General features: G+C 40.7%; 1 protein-coding gene across 1 annotated transcript in view; it reads left to right on the forward strand.

Annotated features, from left to right (window-relative positions):
* Positions 1 to 17530, forward strand: part of LOC121509110 (zinc finger protein GLIS2-like) — a 57585-nt gene extending 40055 nt beyond the window's left edge. Inside the window, exons 3-7 of the mRNA XM_041786343.1 lie at positions 1812 to 2005; positions 5471 to 5656; positions 6170 to 6303; positions 7074 to 7192; positions 14695 to 17530. Of these exons, the coding sequence (XP_041642277.1) occupies positions 1812 to 2005; positions 5471 to 5656; positions 6170 to 6303; positions 7074 to 7192; positions 14695 to 15347 (1286 nt within the window). The 3' untranslated portion in view covers positions 15348 to 17530. The remainder of the gene's footprint in view (positions 1 to 1811; positions 2006 to 5470; positions 5657 to 6169; positions 6304 to 7073; positions 7193 to 14694) is intronic.
* Positions 17531 to 18243: the final 713 nt, after the last annotated feature.

The raw sequence follows: 18243 nt of genomic DNA on the forward strand, positions 1-18243 counted from the left end.
CACCGTGAAGTGAGGTCTATCCTAAATATAGTCCAAATGATCGTGGTGCAAAAAAATTCACCCCCCATACAGTGGGAGCACAATAGGACACTAGCTAATGAGGCACGTTTGGTGTTTTGAACCAGGCTGTAAACCAGTTTATTTGTGTGTCAAAACCGGCTGTTTAACATGTGTGCAGACGGAACTTCCGGTTTTCCTGCAGCCAGCCTCAAGTGGACACTCGCGGTATAGCAATTTTTTGCACTTCCGCGTTGGCTTCATTTTTTAGGACCGGAGGTTGAAGCTTGGGAAAAACCTGGCCCTTGTACAAATGTAGTTGATGACTGATATATTCAATCACAAACAACACAAACACAATAGGTAATGTTCAAACTAATAACCTATATGGTTGTGGAAATATACTCATATTTTGTATTTGATGCCTGCAACACATTCCAAAATAGTTTGGAGGGGATCCCTTTACCAACGTCACCTTTTCTTCTAAAAACACTCGGCAAGCATCTGGAGACTAAAGAGAGTAACAAATCAATATTAAAAGAAAATTCTTTCCAATTATTTCTTGATGTACATCTTAGGCTGCTAATCAGTAGGGTATTTCTATTATTGTATTTTGAGCTTAAAATGCATTTTACAGTGGGAGACAGGCCTGGACTACATGCAGGCCAGTCTAGAACCCTCACACTTCTATTGTGAAGCCATGCTGTTGTAACTTCTGCAGAATGTGGCTTGGTGTTATCTTGCTGAAATAAGTAGGAACGTCCTTGAAAAAGATGTCTGGATGGAAAGATGGTGTCTTCGCAGATGTGCAAGTTACCCATGCCCCAGACACTAATACACCCACAAACCATCACAGATGTTTGCTTTTGAATTTTGCATTAGCGACAATCTGGATGGTCCTTTTCCTTTTACCAAGAAGACTCAACAGCCCTAGTGGACTCCCTACTTAAGGTCAAACCATCTTAGATGATCTTTAGGTAGAAGAAGTCAGTAGTGTTTCTGGATGGTGTTGCTATCTGGCTTTTACTTTTTGCAGAGGAGCATTAGCTTTAATTTGTGGATGCATCATTATTCTGTGTTAACTAATACGGGTTTTCTGAAGTTTTCTTGAGCCCACGATGTGATAGCCATCCCAGAATGAGGCTGGGTTTTCATGAAGTGTTGCCTGAGGGGTCAAAAGTCACAGGAAATAAGTGTTGATTGTTGTTGGCTTTGGATTTCTCTGGATTCTTTGAATCCTTTGATTATTCTATGGACTGTAGATAGTTAAGTCTTTTAATTCCTTCAAATGCATGTTCAGAAATTTTGTCCACACAGTTTTCCAAAGCTGTCCACAGAATGCCCCTTTTACACCCATTCATGGTGCCATCACCTCTTAGCATGTAACCTACTTACCTGTGGAGCGGTGCAGGTGTTTTCTGACCATTTTTCAACTTTCCCAGTCTTTTCTATCCCCTGACCCAGCTTTTTTGGAGCGTGTTGCAGGCATCAAATTCAAAATGAGTGTATATTAACAAAAAATATATTAACATTTATTGGTTTGAATATTAAATATGCTTTCTTTGCATTGTATTTAATTGAATATAGGTTCAGAAAGACTTGCAAATCCTTGTTGTGTTTTAAACCATGTTTTATGTGATGTCCCAACTTTTTTGGAATTGTGGTTTGTACATCATAATAAGACGCCTATTAGCCATATACAAACTCTTCTCTAATGAGTAAGGAGTAAGAACTTGCTGCCATTGTCTTGTGGCTCCAGGTTTAAAGGTTTAACAGGTCTGTGATTATAACATCTGTCTCTCTGGACTCCCCAGATTCCCTGTCTTCCTCTCAAGAACGACCCGGGTCCTGCTTCAGTCCTCCAGCCATGGACCTCAGCATGTCACCTTCCTCCCGCCATGCCCCTTCTCTGTCCCCGTCTCCTTCCTCCCCCTCCTCCCTCTCCCCTTCCTCACCCCTGGAGTCCCCTAACAGTAGCAGCAGTCCTCAGCCACATCTCTTCTCACGGGTGAGTCCACGGGTTCGGCACACTGATAATCACTGGAAGTTAAATTGTCAACATATCAGTCAAATTTGGCAGATTTTTTCTCTGAGAAGTCATGCTCATTACTCAGTTTAGATCCCTTCACAATTATGTATATATTTTTGGGAATTTTTTTGTCTTTTATTAAAAAAAGAAAAAGGACAGAGAGAGGAGGATGATGTGCAGGGAATGATGAGCCATGGAGCCAGTTAAAGCAGGCTAAACTGTGCCGAGCAATACCATTCTAAATTTTTCTAACTTTAAAATAGTGTATCAAAAATAAAACTCCTTTCTCCTCCAGTAACACTTGAGTGAAGAGGCCTTTGTTTCTTTATGTCAGCAGATCATCTCCAGGACTCAGTCTTAACAATCCATCCAGCTGCTGATTGGGTCTCAATGCACTCCTGTCTTCTTTAACAGGCCTGAATTGAATTGGGATCCTCGGTGGTGAATCTAATTTGTCAATGCGGGGTCTACAGTCAGCACATAGACATGTAGTGACTGTCTAAATCAAATTCTAAACATGGTTAAGTGTTCAATCAGCTGCTTTTTTAAAACATCAACTCTCTCCTCTTAGCCCAGACTTATCGTTTCAAAAGTTAACTTCACTTTGAGAGAAAAAAGCACTTCTCACACTGCTCTCTGAGAACCTCAAGGATGTCTCTTGAACTGGACAAGGGTTTTAATTTCCATTTAACATGCAACACTTCAGGCTAGATCATGTGTGAACAGGTCTGGGTTATCATGCAAAGCCTGCTTCAAGATTCTGTGTCAAATCTACGCCTCTGTGTTGATGTGCCTGCATCACTCTGCATTACTCCACCCCAGTTCAGTGGGATTTGTATGCCAGTGCCTGGTTCTATTGGCACATTCCTGTCTTGTCTGTGTACAGGAAACCATTGCAACTGAATCTGAGCATATTATATTAGAATTCAAGCTGATAGTTTCTGAGTAGCAGTTGATTAAACTGCAGTTATTGCAAGAAAAAGAGCAATGGGCTGTTGAAGGAGACAGCTGCTGAATCAGCTGAAGCACTTGTTCACTAAAAGACGTATGGATAAGAAAATTCAGGTCTTATATTTTCCAGTCAAAAAAATGGGGAAGCCAACAGGGCTGTCTTAAGGCACAGTTGCTCAAGTCAAGGATTAGGTTAAAAGTCTTTATTGTTTCAGGGCATATCTAATAAAACAATAAAATCACAAGACAAACCGACCGCTTTCGACCACACGCCCGTTCACACCCTGAGGAAGACCCAGTGTGGTCGAAACTGGTCGGTTTGCCTTGTGATTTTATTGTTTTATTAGATATGCCCTGAAACATTAAAGACTTTTTAACCTAATCCTTGACTCGAGTGAGTGTGCCTGAAGATAGCCCTGGTGGCTTTCCCCTTTGTTCGACTATGCACATCATTCTTCAAGAGCACCTGGCTTTAATCTGGAGTTGACCACACAATGAGAGCACACAGAACATCTCTCCTTTTTGCTGTTATATTTTCCAGTTCTGGCTGGTAGAGCTGATCAGTTGTGCTGCCGTCTACAGCCATTTATCTCTGGAGTAAAAGGCCTGGCATTACTGCTACCTAGTTGACCAATCACAGGGCTTACAATCTGTATTGTTTGGAAGTGTAGTTACATTTTTAAGGAGGTGCATATCAGCTACATTTGTAGGCCTTGTAGGGCATATGCCTAAGTTGAAGACATATAAATTAGACTTAAAACTGCACTATTAGCGTAGCACTGATCAATGACTTACAACATTCCTTTATTGCATTATATACTCTAATGATAACAAGATCATTTCAGTTGTTTTCTTGAAATCCTGTTATTTTTGTCATTATCTCAGCATCAGATTGTTATTTTTCATGATAATAAGTCAGCTCATTAGAAGGAAAAGCCAGATTTGTTATCTTAAGATGAAGAGCTGAATGAGTAATCCTTGCATGCATGCAACCATTCATACATTAATCCATGCATCCATTAATCCATACATGCATCCATGAATCCACCCATGCATCCACCCATACTTGCATCCATTCAACCATTCATGCATCTGTCCATGCATGCATTCAGACATGCATGCATCCATACATATATCCATCCATCCATCTTCTTCTGCACATCCAAATTGGCGGTCGCAATAGCAGGTGGCTAAGCACGTTGACTCGGATAGCCCTCTCCTTAGTGAAATTTTCAAGCTCCTTTCGGGGAATCCTGGTGCATTCCCAGGTCATAGAGGATATATATAATCCCTTCACTTTTGGGTTTACCCCGAGATTTCTTCCTAGTTCAGTGTGCCCAGAAGTCCTCTATTAGGAGGCATTTCTATCGGATGCCCAAACCACCCCCATTTAATCCTTCCAAATGGGTTAAGACATGAAGAAATCAATCTGAAAATATTTATTTTAACAAAGGTAAACATAGTAAAATAAAAATGTATGCATGCATATCCTCCCAGGGCTTTCATTATTATCACTCTTTCCAGAATTTTTCAGATAAATCCTTTGTTTTCTTTTTTTTTTTTTTTTTTTTTTTTTTTTTTTTAAGCAATGAAAGCGTGGTGCCACAGGGTACAATCCTCGGCTCAGTTCTTTTCTTACAGCTCAGAGTGACACCCTGGACCACTAAAGGACATGTCTTGTCACTGATGTTATGCAGGATACAGTTAATGGTAAAAAACAGCTTTGTGGCTTGAAAAATTATTGCCTTTTGCCAGTGCTGGATTTAAAAAAAAAAATTTTAGAACAAAGGATGCTAAATGCGGAAGAGAAAAAACTGAACTAATTCAGCTGGTAAGACTGGTGCAACTTAAAAAGGATGGATGTTTTTTTTTAGTACAATTGATGCCCTATAAAATAAAAAATATCAAAATTATTTTCTGTCCCTTTTGGATGCAATTTGGTAGTACAGTTTTCATTTTCCATTACTTTTTAAAAGACAAAAGTCTCATCTGGAGCTCAAAAAATGTATTTGTCTCTATTACATGGTAGAGAATAGCAGTGTATATATTTTATAGCAGTAAATTATATATTAGCAGTATATATAGCAGTATATATAGCAGTGCATATTTTCTTCTGGTCTATAGATCATATAAACCCTAAATTTGTCATTAAACTAATTATAATTATGGAAGAATATTAACATAATTATGTCCATACCATTGTTTTAGGTATATTAACTGGCCAGCAAGCACTTTTGTTTAGATGAGTTGTTAAAAAGTTAATAAAAAATGCTAATTTAAACATGGTTTTACCAGTTTTGGATAAGATAGTAAGATTGCATTAGTGTTAGATTTTATTCATGGTTTGCAGACATATTTATGTTGTGAGTGACTCCAGAATAATAATTCTGAGCTTTATAAAAATATTTTTTTCCTGCTCATGATAACAGTCTGATTTATAAGACATCAGATATATTCCTTACTTCATGTCACTTTTCTCGCCATCCTCTCCAGGAGCCAGCCCGTCATCGAGGTGTTGAAGGCGGAGCTTCACCGCCGGGTTTTCCCTTTTATCTGCCCATTGGAAGTCCACCGGGAGCATACACGTTCCCCTCCTCCATCTTCATCGGTCAGAGCAGAGAGAAGCCGGTTTCACCAGAGCCCTCACTGGACGGTCAGCTGGCCTGCCGATGGATGAAGGTGAAGAAGATTACTTTATATCAGTAAATAACCAAACATTTTTTAGATGCTTTATTTATTACCAGGGTAAAAATATCACAGGTTAGAAAGCCTGCAAATAATGCTTTGGCCACTAGATGGTGCTGAGAACAAAATAATGTAAAAACAAGCCAAGGAAAGAAAACATTTCTGAAATGCAATGACTTCCTGACAACAGTTTTTACATTTAATTTTTCGTTATTATTACTCTTCCAGCAGAAAAATCCAAATATTCATGTGTTATAGAAAATAAAATGAAGGGATTTGGTGCTTTTATCAGTTTTTTTTCAGTAAGAATCCATTATTTTGTGGTTTTGGATTTCTGATTGTCATACCCTGACGAAATCAAACACTGAACTTTAACAAACAAGCCAAGCTGATCATTCTAGTTGTGCATAAAGACAGACACATAACAGCATTATAGGATCTGCTTAATAAAAATAAGATCAGAGCATTTAAAAATCTTTTTTCTCTCTCTCTCTCTTTTTCCTGCAGTGCCACCTGCTGTTCGATTCACTGCAGGACCTCGTCGATCACATCAATGACTTTCATGTCAAGCCTGAAAAGGATTCTGGGTATTGCTGCCAGTGGGAGGGCTGTGCTCGTAATGGGAGGGGCTTCAATGCCAGGTGATCAGATATTCATACTAACTCTGATCACTGAATTCACCAAACATCTCTGTTAAACATCCATCCATCCATTTTCTATACCGCTTGCCCTGTTCAGAGTTGTGGGTGGGCTGGAGCCTATCCCAGCTGCCACTGGACGAGAGGCAGGGGGGGCTTTCTGGGGCCTGTGGAGGTCTGCAAAATCATGGTTCATTTTAAAGTTAAGCTCTATTATTTTAGGTTTTTACCTGAATATTCACCACTCTTATCAAAGCAGCAAACATATGTTTTTCTACTTATGCTTTAATTTAAAGCCTCCTTATGTAAACACCTATTAAAAAAAAAATTAAAAAAGGTGGCAAAAATGCGTGGAAAAGGTGGTGAGATGAGATTTAAATAGAAGCAGAAATGGGGTTAGAGTGGCCAAAAATTGCAAGAAAGGTAGTGAAATGTGGTTAAAGCTGCAAAAATTGGCATAAAAAGTGATGCAAAGAGAGGTTAAGAAAAGTCTCATCACAGTCTTATTGTTAAGGTTATGTAAATGAGGTGATGCAGTTTGCTCAGTGTGTAAAATAACTGAGTACAGTCTCTCCCAGTCTTTCAGCTCGTTGCTGCAGCTGTACTCACTTCGAACAAAAAGTGTTGACACAGGGGACAGGTTTTTTGACATTATTGTTCTCTGGAAACACAATTGGTTCTGCCTCAAACTAAAAGCCTGCAAACTCCACAGAAAAACACTCAGTATGTGTGGAAATAAAGGGGTTCATCTTTCCTTTTTCTGTGTTCTGCAGGTATAAGATGCTGATTCACATCCGCACACACACTAATGAGAAGCCCCACCACTGTCCCACCTGTAACAAGAGCTTCTCACGCCTGGAGAACCTGAAGATACACACCCGCTCACACACAGGTGAGTTCACCACATGTGCAAAAGTGTTAGAATGCAAAGAAATCATCAGAGTGAGCTGGATGTAAAAAGGAATGATGTCTTTTTTAAAGCTGATCTTTAAGCCTCTCTGTCAGAGCTGAACTTTGTCTTGTCTTGTGAACCTGCTCACCATGTTTGGCTCTAAAATTAGCTCCTCCTTAAACACCTTGACTGTGAATTGAACAGAAAAAACAGAAATCCGGGCCCCTTTGTTATCTGCATGGATGTGGTGTTTTGAGGTTGCCAGGATCAGTTTGTGTTTTTTCAGTCCTGCTAATCGACTTTTTGCACACTTTGGTTTAAAGGAATGACATGTACTAATCACAAGTTTCTAGTTTAGCTTATAACTAAATATCTTTAAAAAAAAAAAAAAAGCTATAAGATTGATCTTCTCTCTGCCTGTAATGCTAACAAAATTCTATTCTATTGAATGCCTTTAATGAGGTTACCATGACAAAAATATCAGCTTTTTGTTATCATGCTGTAAGGGTATTTGCGCTGATTTAAGTATGTTTTGTCTTCTGCGGCCTCTCAGAGCTGCTGGTATAGATGCAGCCATCCTGATTCTGCATTTATTAAAGTGCAGGTTCAAATAAACCAGTGGAGACTAAGACATCTATATCAGTAATCATGGTCATTTTATTGTACATGAGATATTTAGTTCTTGAAGAGGCATGCTGAATCATTAAACTGGTGCTGTGTTTTAAGTGTTAGACGCTACATGATGCTTGCCAGACTTTCCTATCAGACTTTTGTTTGCAAAATACATCAAATCAAGGATGTTAGGCTACACCCTGCAGGATCTGTTCAAGTAAGGTCTTTTCTGTGCAGACTGAGGGGAGGATTCAGATTAAACATGAAGAAAAGTGACTACTGACACTGTTAAACAGAAGTACGATTCGTCTCCTATCAGTCAGTCTTTATTTGCAAAGTGCTAATGCATAATCATAGTTGTCTGGAGACAGTGGTCTAAGTGGGGTCAGGACCCCCAGGGGGGTCACGAGATAGTGAAGGGGGTTGGCGGGATGCTTTTGATAAAACAAAGTGAAATTTCATATGAATTGAAATCAGAAATCATATCTTTTATTTTACTAAATATTGTTAAAGTCAGTTTAAATTAAAGTCAAAATGCAGGTACTTATAACCTTGCAAAGCAGATGGATACGCCCGTTTCCATGTCACTGGCGAATCCATCTTGAAAAGCTCCAGTCTGAACCGTTTGGGCCTGGTTAGAAAGTGACAGGACCAATCAGCGATGAGGGGCAGTACTTTTAGGTGTGGCGGAGTTGTGACTGAAGCAAGCAGTGACAAGAGGCCGATGCAGTTATGGCGGAAGACATGAGCATGGATGCTGCTAAAGCATAAGTTTTATCAGAACTTGACAACGTTTCTTCATTAAAAGAAGTTTAAAAGAAGAAAAAAGAACAGCAGCGGGTTGTTTTCTTTTGAAAAACAACAAAAGTCGTGTACTGACATGTCTACAGTCGTCATGGTTCACATTATGCAGTTCTCTATAGAGTTTACTCCTTCGGTAGGGGCGCAGGCAAGTGCTACGTCACGTGTTTTGTTACTCTGATTGGCCCACAAAGATGTGACAGACAGAACGTTCATCTGCTCTCTGCCCTTTCCCAAACGCTGTGTATGAGAGGTTTTCCAGATGGATGTGTGAAACACATCCATCTGGTGTGGCAGGTTAAGTTACTGTGATATTTGTGCAAAATGCAAGTTTTGCCTGTAATGCTAAAGCCTATCCCAGTTGTCATTGGGTGAGAGGCAGGGTACACTCTTGACTGGTCGCTGGTCAGTCGCAGGGCTGACATAGAGACACACAACCAGGCACGCTCACACTCACACCTTCAGCCAATTTTAGAGTCACCATTTAACCTAAAGAGCATGTATTTGGTGGTAGGAGGTAGCTGGAGTATGCGGAGAGAACCCACGCATGCACTGTGAGAACATGCAAACTCTGCACAGAAAGACCCTTACAGGGAAGTGAACCAGGGACCTTCTTGCTGTGAGGCAACAGTGCTAACCCCAGTGCCGCTGTGCAGCCCCTGACTTATCCATAATATATAAAATGATTCCAAAGCAGGAAGCCTGATAACTTCCATACTTTGTGTACTGCTACTTAAGATTCCTGTACTTTTTAGTCATACTTCCTGATTTATGTAAAACTTCCTGACTGTAGAAATAATAAGGAAAATTCTGTCAAATCAAGCAGCTAGAATTAGTTTCACTTGTAGGTGAGATTTCCTTTTGAACGGGTTGATTTTCCATAATTAGCATTGAGTAAAACTAAAGAAATAAAGCTTTACACTGTTTCTTTTCAAGTGTGACATCTGTTTAGACAGTTCAGTCATCTTGTGAAATATCAGTTTGCACAAGGTTCAGCAGGAAGAGTTGTTATCTTTAACGTTGGCTCAATCAGTTCCTCTTTGTCATACAGAGGCAGCTGGTATCAGGTAGAGTTCCCTGGTACCATTGTGTTTCTGCAAAGCATATTTCCTTGTAATAGGAAAATCAAGAGACAAGATACATCATGAATACATCACCTATGAAAAAGCTTGTAAAATCAGAATCTGCTCTCTTGTCAAACAACAGTCTGAGGAAATAACCTCTAATAATGAACTCAGGATTTCTATCATAAAGTCTGTTTTTTTTTTTAAGATTTATTTTGGGGGTTTTTCATGCCTTTATTTGACAGAGGAAGGACAGTGGATAGATTTGGAAACAGGTAAGAGAGAGGGGAGAGACATGCTGTAAAGGGCCACAGGCCGGATTCGAACCCTGGCCGCCTACGTACATGGGTAGTGCCTTAAACCAATCGACCATCTGCATTCCCACACTAAAGTTCTTGTAAAGCAGGAGTCACTATAAATGGTCAGGAATTAGTTTTGTCAACATAAAGACGTGCAAACAATCATGCCACTCAGCCAAGGCTACAAAACGATAAGAAAATATCCCTGGGCTTAAAAGCCACAAGATTAACAGTCTCAATGCCACAGCTTGTCTTTCAGATCCTGGCTCTAAAGTGACTTTCAAGTAATCCCAGCTCTTCGATGAGTCAGATATGAGCAACATGGCAGCTAGAGAGGTTCAGATAAGAAAAACAGGCAAACAGCCAGAGAAAACAATCCATCAGTCAACAACTTTAGTCGTTCAAACTTCCTTTGTACAGCGCCAGTTCTCAACCAAATTGATCTTTAGATAAATAGGCAGATAGGTGAGGTAGAGGCTGCACCCTTTAATAAGTTAATATAAAGACTCAACATTAATCCGTCATGACTTCAGCTCAATAGATCATTAAACAAAGTAGGGGAAATTTCCCTGTACCAAGCATAAACCTGGAGCAGAGGCAGACTCATGTTTGACAGCCATCAAATAATGTTGTCGTGTCGGGGATTTAAAGGGATAAAGCAGAAAGAGAAGAGGAAGATGCAGAGAGCAAGAAAATAAGCAGGGAAACAGCAATAATAAATATGTCCAACTTCCATTTTCTTGGATATGGCTGAAATGTCAGTAATGATGGAGAAGAGGTCACAATAATAACCATGTTTCATAGAAGACTGAACATCCTAGCATTAGCTTTAGCCGCTAATGTGATGATGACATGGAGAGGAATGATGCTGAACTCTTCCTACTGCTGTCTGGATGTTTTACCCTCAGATTTTTTCAAAAAGGTTTCATATGTCATGGCATCTGACCTGTTACAGATCGAAAACATGTCTCTAATCTCAGGCGTCTTCCCACAGACAAAATTATTGAAAAGGCTGTTTTTCCACAGCTAAATCATTTCTTAACAGTCAACAGCTGCTTTAATGTCTTCTATTCAGGTTTTAGACCACATCACAGCACTGAGACTGCTCTGGTCAAAGTGTTTAATGACATTTGCTTAAATACAGATCAGTGCAGAACTTGAGTTTTAGTGTTATTGGACCTCAGTGCTGCATTTGTCACAGTTGACCACAATATATTACTTGACCAATTGGAAAATTGGGTGGGACTGTCTGGCACAGTTCTTGATTGGTTTGCATCCTACTTAAAAGACAGGGATTATTTTGTGTCAATAGGTAACTTTAAATCCAAGCAGACTGAAATTACATATGCAGTCCCCCAAGGCTCCATCCTGGGGCCTCTTCTGTTTAACATCTACACGCTTCCACTTGCTCAGATCATAGAAAACAACAAAATAAATTACCATAACTATGCAGATGACACACAACTCTACATTTTAATGTCCCCAGGTGACCATAGCCCCTTACAAGCACTGGGTAAATGCATGGCACAAATTACTGAGTGGATGTGCCATAATTTTCTTCTGTTAAACAGAGAAAAATCAAGGAGGAATCTCTTAAAGTCAGCATGCAGCTCCAGTCACTTCAGTTAAAAACCTAAGACCAGGCCAGAAATCTGGGCATTGTCATGGATTCAGACCTGAATTTTAAAAACCACATAAAAACAATTACAAAGTCAGCTTCTTACCACCTCAAGAATATTTCTAGGATTAAAGGACTGATGTCACAGCAGGACCTTGAAAAACTGGTCCATGCATTTATCTTTAGTCGAGTTGATTACTGTAACAGTATCTTCACTGGTCTGCCTAAAAAGTCCATCAGACAGCTGCAGCTGATCCAGAATGCTGCAGCTCGAGTCCTCTCTAAGACCAAGTGAGTGGACCATATCACTCCTGTTCTGAGGTCTCTACACTGGCTCCCTGTCTCTCAGAGAACAGACTTTAAGATACTCCTGATAGCTTATAAAGCACTGAATGGCTTAGGCCTAAAATACATCAGAGACCTTCTAGTCCAGTATGAACCATCCAGACCGCTCAGGTCATCTGGTGCAGGTCTGCTCTGTGTCCCCTGAGTCAGAACTAAACATAGTTAATCAACGTTCAGTTTCTATGCTCCATATATCTGGAACAAACTCCCAGAAAACATCAGGTCTGCTGAGAGTTTGAGTTCTTTTAAACCAAGGTTGAAGACACACCTGTTCACTGCTGCCTTTGATTAAAACACTTTATCACTTTTTAATTTTCTATTTCAACTACAACTCTGCACTGTAACTTTTACTTTAATATCTGTGTTTTTATCTTTCGTGGGTCTTAATTCACTTTTTAATATTTTTCTTTTAAAATTTTTATCATATCTTTGTTTTTATCTTTTGTGGCTTTTATTTGCTGTTTTTAATTATTGTCTTTCTTTTTCCATTTGTCATTGTATTTTAATGTCCTATGTGAAGCACTTTGTATTGCCTTGTTGCTGAAATGTGCTACACAAATAAACTTGCCTTGCCTTGCCTTCGTAATCATAGGAGTTAAAGCAGGGCTGCTCACAGATTCACTTTAGCAGTTTTGTCTTACTACTTTAATTGGCAGCCTGTCTGTGTGTCTGTCTTTATTGATTTGCTCGCCACACTGTTGCTCCAACTGTCCTTGTTTCCTCTCAGAAGACTTCTCGGGTGTACTGGCTCAAAACTGGTTCCATAAGAAAATCAGAAATATTTTCATAATCTCATGAGATGAGAATACAAATGTTTGATAGAGGCAGTGAGGAGGCAGAGGTTGTGTGACAGTCAAGATAAACATGTCTGCCAAAACAATGGCCATGCCGTGCATAGAGGAAAATGTTGGAGAAACAAAATGAAGACGGTTTGTTCTGACCACCAGTCAGATGTGATGATGTTGATATCATGCTCTGATCTCAGAATTCTCTCTTTAGTTCCCCCCTCAAGGGTCTCCATGTTTGTAGTTTACATCCCACTGGGGATGTAAACAAAAAAAAAACAAAACAAAACAAAACAAAAAAACCTCAATAAGGCACAAATGGACATAAAGCGGCAAATAGGTACAGTGGCAAAAAAAGAAGTGGCATTGATGGGGAAAAAGTGTCCAAAGAAAAAAAAAGCAAAACGTGGAAAAAGTGGTAAAAAGAGGTTCAAAGCAGCAGAGAAGCAGCTGAAATGGACGTAAAGTTGCAAAACAATGGGAAAAATTGAAAGGAAATGGTAAAGAAGGGGGCAAAGAAGGGGAAAGAATGGGATGAAAGTGGCAGAAAAGTTGCAAAAAAATAGCAAAAATGGACAAATATGAGAAAAATTGGCAAAAATTGGCTACATTGGCAAAAAGAAGTGGCATAAATGGACAAAAGGTGGCAAAACAACAGTGCAAATATGGGCAAAAGTGGCAGAAAATGGCAAAAATGGGGTAAGGTGGCAAAAAAAGTGGCATAAATGGGCAAAAATAGGCAAACAGCAGCAAAAAGTGAAAACAAGTGGTAAATTATGGGTAAAAATTGCAAAAGATGTCTAAAATAGGCAAAAAATTGCAAAACAAAAAGAAGGTTACAGGAATGGGCAAAAAGTTAACCTTGCAAAGCAGATGGACATGCCCGTTTCCTAGTTTTTCACTGGTGAATCCATCTTGCAAAGCTCCCATCTGAACCGTTTGGGCCCGGTTAGAGAGTGACAGGACCAATCAGCAACGAGGGGCAGCACTTTCAGGCGCAGCAGAGTCGTGATATAACAAGCAGCAGCAAGAGCTGGTGCAGTTATGGAGGAAGAGATTAGCGTTGATGCTGCTAAAGTGCCAGTTTTATCAGAACTTGACAACATTTCTTTGTTAAATGAAGAACAAAGAACAGCAGTGAGTTGTTTTCTTTTTAAAAATGACAAAAGTCGAGTACTTACATGTCTATAGTCGCCACATTTCACATTACTCGGCAGCTGCGCACATGCAGCTCAATAGCGGCTACCTCATGTGTTTTGTTGCTCTGATTAGATTAGAAATGATGCTCTGATTGGAGATGTGATGAACAGAACGTTCACTCAATCACACTCCGAGTTTTTTTTTTAAGCCTCTGCCTTTTCTCAAATGTTTCCTACTGAAGCTTTCCCATATGGATGTGTGAAACACATCCATCTGGTGTGTCAGGTTACCAAAAAGTTCAATTAAAGGGGCAAAAAATGAAAATATTGGCAAAAATAGCAAAAAGGTGCAAAAGGTGTTTTAAAAAAGTGTCAAACAGGTGTGAAAAGTGCCAAAAAGATGTGGCAATAACAGATGGAAAAAGTGGTGAAACAGGTTTTAAAGGATGCACGAGGAAGTAATTCCAATATCAGATTTCAATAATAGCTTGACACTTCAGCTCCAACATGAGGGAACTATTAGCCAGGATGCTAGCACCAATGCTACAGATCCGAAACACCGACACTATCAATAAATCACAGCTGGGGATTGCACATTCTCTGGGTTTGCTGTATGTGGCATGTGTGCTCAGCTGTGCCCTCTAGTGGTGTTCTCCAGTAACACAGGCAACAGCTGCACTCATGATGCAGCTGGATGTATGCAAATGCAGGGTAAAAAAACGAGTTTCTCTCTGATAAGACTCTGCCTATAATGAATCCTCCTCAAACCAGCCTCCTGTGGTTTTGTTGTAACACTGTAATCATCTTCCTATTTGTTTGTCCTTGTCTGTCTTTTCCAGGAGAAAAACCCTACATCTGTCCCTATGAAGGCTGCAGCAAACGCTACTCCAACTCCAGCGACCGCTTCAAACACACTCGCACTCACTACGTAGACAAGCCTTACTACTGCAAGATGGCAGGCTGTCTGAAGCGCTACACCGACCCCAGCTCACTACGTAAGCACATCAAAGCCCACGGGCACTTTGTCTCCCAGGACCAAGGGGCTTCTTGTAGGCTGGGATCCGGACAGGGCCTCCCTGGACACCAGAGTCCAGTTGAACATCCTCCTGTAGGTGGGGCCCATATCATCATCCCCAGTGCTGCTGCAGCTCTTCTTGGAGGGTCTTTGCCTCTCTCTGCTTTCTGCCACGCCAGAGCTCTGGGCCACCACGGCACCCCGCTTTTCAGCATGGGAGGAGGAGGAGGAGTCTTCCCTAACTCTCCACTGTTACACTTTGGACTGTCAGCTGCGTCCATGCTAGGGCTGGGAGCTCTGGGAGGTCTGGGGAGGATGGCAGGGAAGGACACGGAGGGAGAAGAGGAAGAGGAGGAAGGAGAGGAGGGGGAGGTGCTGAACCTGTCTGCAGGGATGGGACCTAGACGAAGTGACCCTTTGTCCTGGGTGGTGGTTCCCCCGAGGGCTCTCCAGCTCAAACGAGCTGTTGTCAGCTAGAATGTGCACTCGGCTAAGTGTGTGTGTCGTGTCTGTTTTTGCATGAATGTATAGCTGGGTGAGTGATTTCACAAACATAAGTCGTGGTTATGATGAATGTTTGTGAGAGTGCGAGTGTTTGACAGTGAGGGAACAAAGGTCGCTGTTACCTGCAGAGCCATAAGAAGCACTTCAGTCATTCCAGCCCCAAATGACTGGTGATAGACTGACAGTAAGTCTGAACAGACTTAAACGAGACTGATGAGAATTTGCACCTTGCAGGTCAAAGCTGTCTTACACTTTAAAGAGCCAGTTCAACCAAAATCATAAGGAAAATAATCTTTAACAGCATCCAGCCATGCAGATCAGTTTCTGAAATCCTAATTTTTAAGAACGTGGTTTTAGCTCTAAGAAAGTAGCCCGTGAAGCTGCATTGACTGCAAAGTAATTGTTCATCCCCAAAGTCTTTTACACCAGATAGACTGTTTTTCCACTGCATGGAAATATATCACATCCATCTGGGGAACCTCCCATAATCTTGGAGGGTGATTGGACAAACCTTCTGCCCATCTCTCCTGGTTATGGGGAATAAAAATAAACTATGTAGCCAAAGCTCAACAACCAGGTGCTATCATTGTTCACTATCAGTGGAGCCAGCAAACTCATGCAGAGAAGATGAAAATAAAGATTTCAGTGTGGTTCTTTCCTCTTCCTTTAGTAAAAAAATTACTTAGAGCTAATAAAACTGCCGCTATAGCTACATCTGAGCTAATCACTGCATCATTGCCATTGTTTACTGGCTTGCAGTACAACTAAACCACGCCTATAGCTACTGCCTCTTTCTCCTCAATTGTTTCAGATTGAATCTTTGCGAGATACATCTGTCATGGAATCTAGCCAATCCATTTACTTTATGCTTGGTTTTAACTTCAGCACATCGTCTTGACTATGCCTACATGCCTAAACGCATTGGTTACTGCCATGTGGTTAGATATTTGTCTTAATAAGCAGCTGAGTAGGTATACCTAATAAAGTGATCGGTGAGTCTATTTTGAGCATTTTTGCATGCTAATGTTAGTTTTTCAAACCAAAAGTTGAGGCTGAAGTTCTAGAGGTTTTACATTGATTTTTCAAACCTCTAATGCCCAAAACACACCAGCCCTGTCCAGTGTGCATCCCAATGGATGCACACGGTCTAACCTGACACACCAGATAGACCGTTTCATTGATCCATTGCATGGATATATTCACATTCATCGGGGAAGCCCCCATAGAAAGCGTTTGGGAAGGGGCAGGACTTTTCAAAAAATTAACAAAAGGTGACTGGAGGAATGTTCTCTGTCACATGCATGATGGGCCATTCAGAGCGACCCTGACTCTGCCAAGACAAGCTTTTGGTGTGGCACTTTGCCCTTGTTTTAAAAAGATAAGTGGACCAATTCTGATTAAACTGATGCTTTCCCAAATTTCAAGCTATCTTTCCTGTCATCAAAAGCTTTCAATGTTGCTCTATGCCCTTGTTTTATTAAAGAAATTTCAGTTCTGACAAAACCACCGCGTGGCCAAGTCCAAGCTAATCATCAATTAGCAGCGATAGTATACAACCATTCACACAACAACTAACCCCTCTGTAACTCTGACAAACTCATGCCAAAGTAGCTTGGCAGAAAAAAAAAAAAAAAAAAAAAAAAAAAATCTTTTCCATCACGAAAAGCTGTTAGTGTTGTTTTTGCTCTTTATTTCATACAGAAACGTGGTCCAATTCTGATAAAACTGCCACTATGTTATAGCTACATCTTAGCTTATCACCACACTGGAGCCAACCAGTGCAAACGGCTAGTACAATTAAACCCTGCCCACAGTTACTGGCTAGTTCTCTTTAAATGATGCTGACTGGTCCGAACAGCGTTCGGTTCAGCACAAACATTGTGGATTGGAGCTTGTCAAGATATATTTGCCTGGTCATAGAGATGGAATCTGGCAAATCCATCTTCTTTGCAAGTTTACAAATGGTTATCTTCAATGTGCAAACCCACACTGATGGCAACCAGCCACACCTGGTCGTGTTGTTTCACAGTGCTTTAAGGCCTTGTCCACACGGAGACAGAAACTATATATTTCCATTTCGTTTTGAAAAAGTTTTCCATAAACACGGGATTGTTTCAGGAAATGTCTGCATAAGCACGGAACCACTGAAAACGACTAAAAATGCTGTAGTATATAATGCCAAGCCTGTAAGTGGCTCTGTAATGCTGCCACGGAAATGCACCAAAAGAGAGAAGATCATAGAAAACTGCCACAAACTTTCTCCTAGTTGCCCTTCTGGTTGTTTTCCACATGGGTTTAAGAACATCTGGTGTGTGCTATTCTCAGTGGTGGTGAAGGAGCATCTGATTTGGCTTTAAAAGCCATAACAAGCTCAGTAGCTTCTGCAGCACGAACACAACCCTGCTATCCGCCATTGTTGTTTTGGTTCGACTGCACATGCGGCGTAAGCAGGCTACACTATGTGTGATGTAATTGTTTCAAGAAAGATGTGGCTGGCTGTCAACACGGAGACGAAATGGTAAGCATTCACAGATTTGTTCACTCTGGGACCCGGTTTCAAAAAATAGCGTTTATGGCCTCCCAAAAAGCAGTTTCCATGTGGATGAAACGCCGATATGACAAAATGCTTTTGCGTATGCTCCTGAATTCGTCTCCATGTGGACAGGGTGGGGCCTTAAGAGCCACTTTTACATTTCCAGCATGGCCAGCAGCAGCAGGTGAAGTGTTTTCTGAAGACAACAGTTTCTTTGGCCATCTCGGCTGCTGTAGCAGCTCTGTTTGAGAGCACAGAAGAGGCCTCAGCCACTGGTGAAATACCACTACTCCTGTTGTTTTTTCACTTACCCAGTGAGGCAAGGAGACAAGTCAT

Source organism: Cheilinus undulatus, linkage group 4, assembly GCF_018320785.1.
Source record: "Cheilinus undulatus linkage group 4, ASM1832078v1, whole genome shotgun sequence".
Classification (NCBI taxonomy): domain Eukaryota; kingdom Metazoa; phylum Chordata; class Actinopteri; order Labriformes; family Labridae; genus Cheilinus; species Cheilinus undulatus.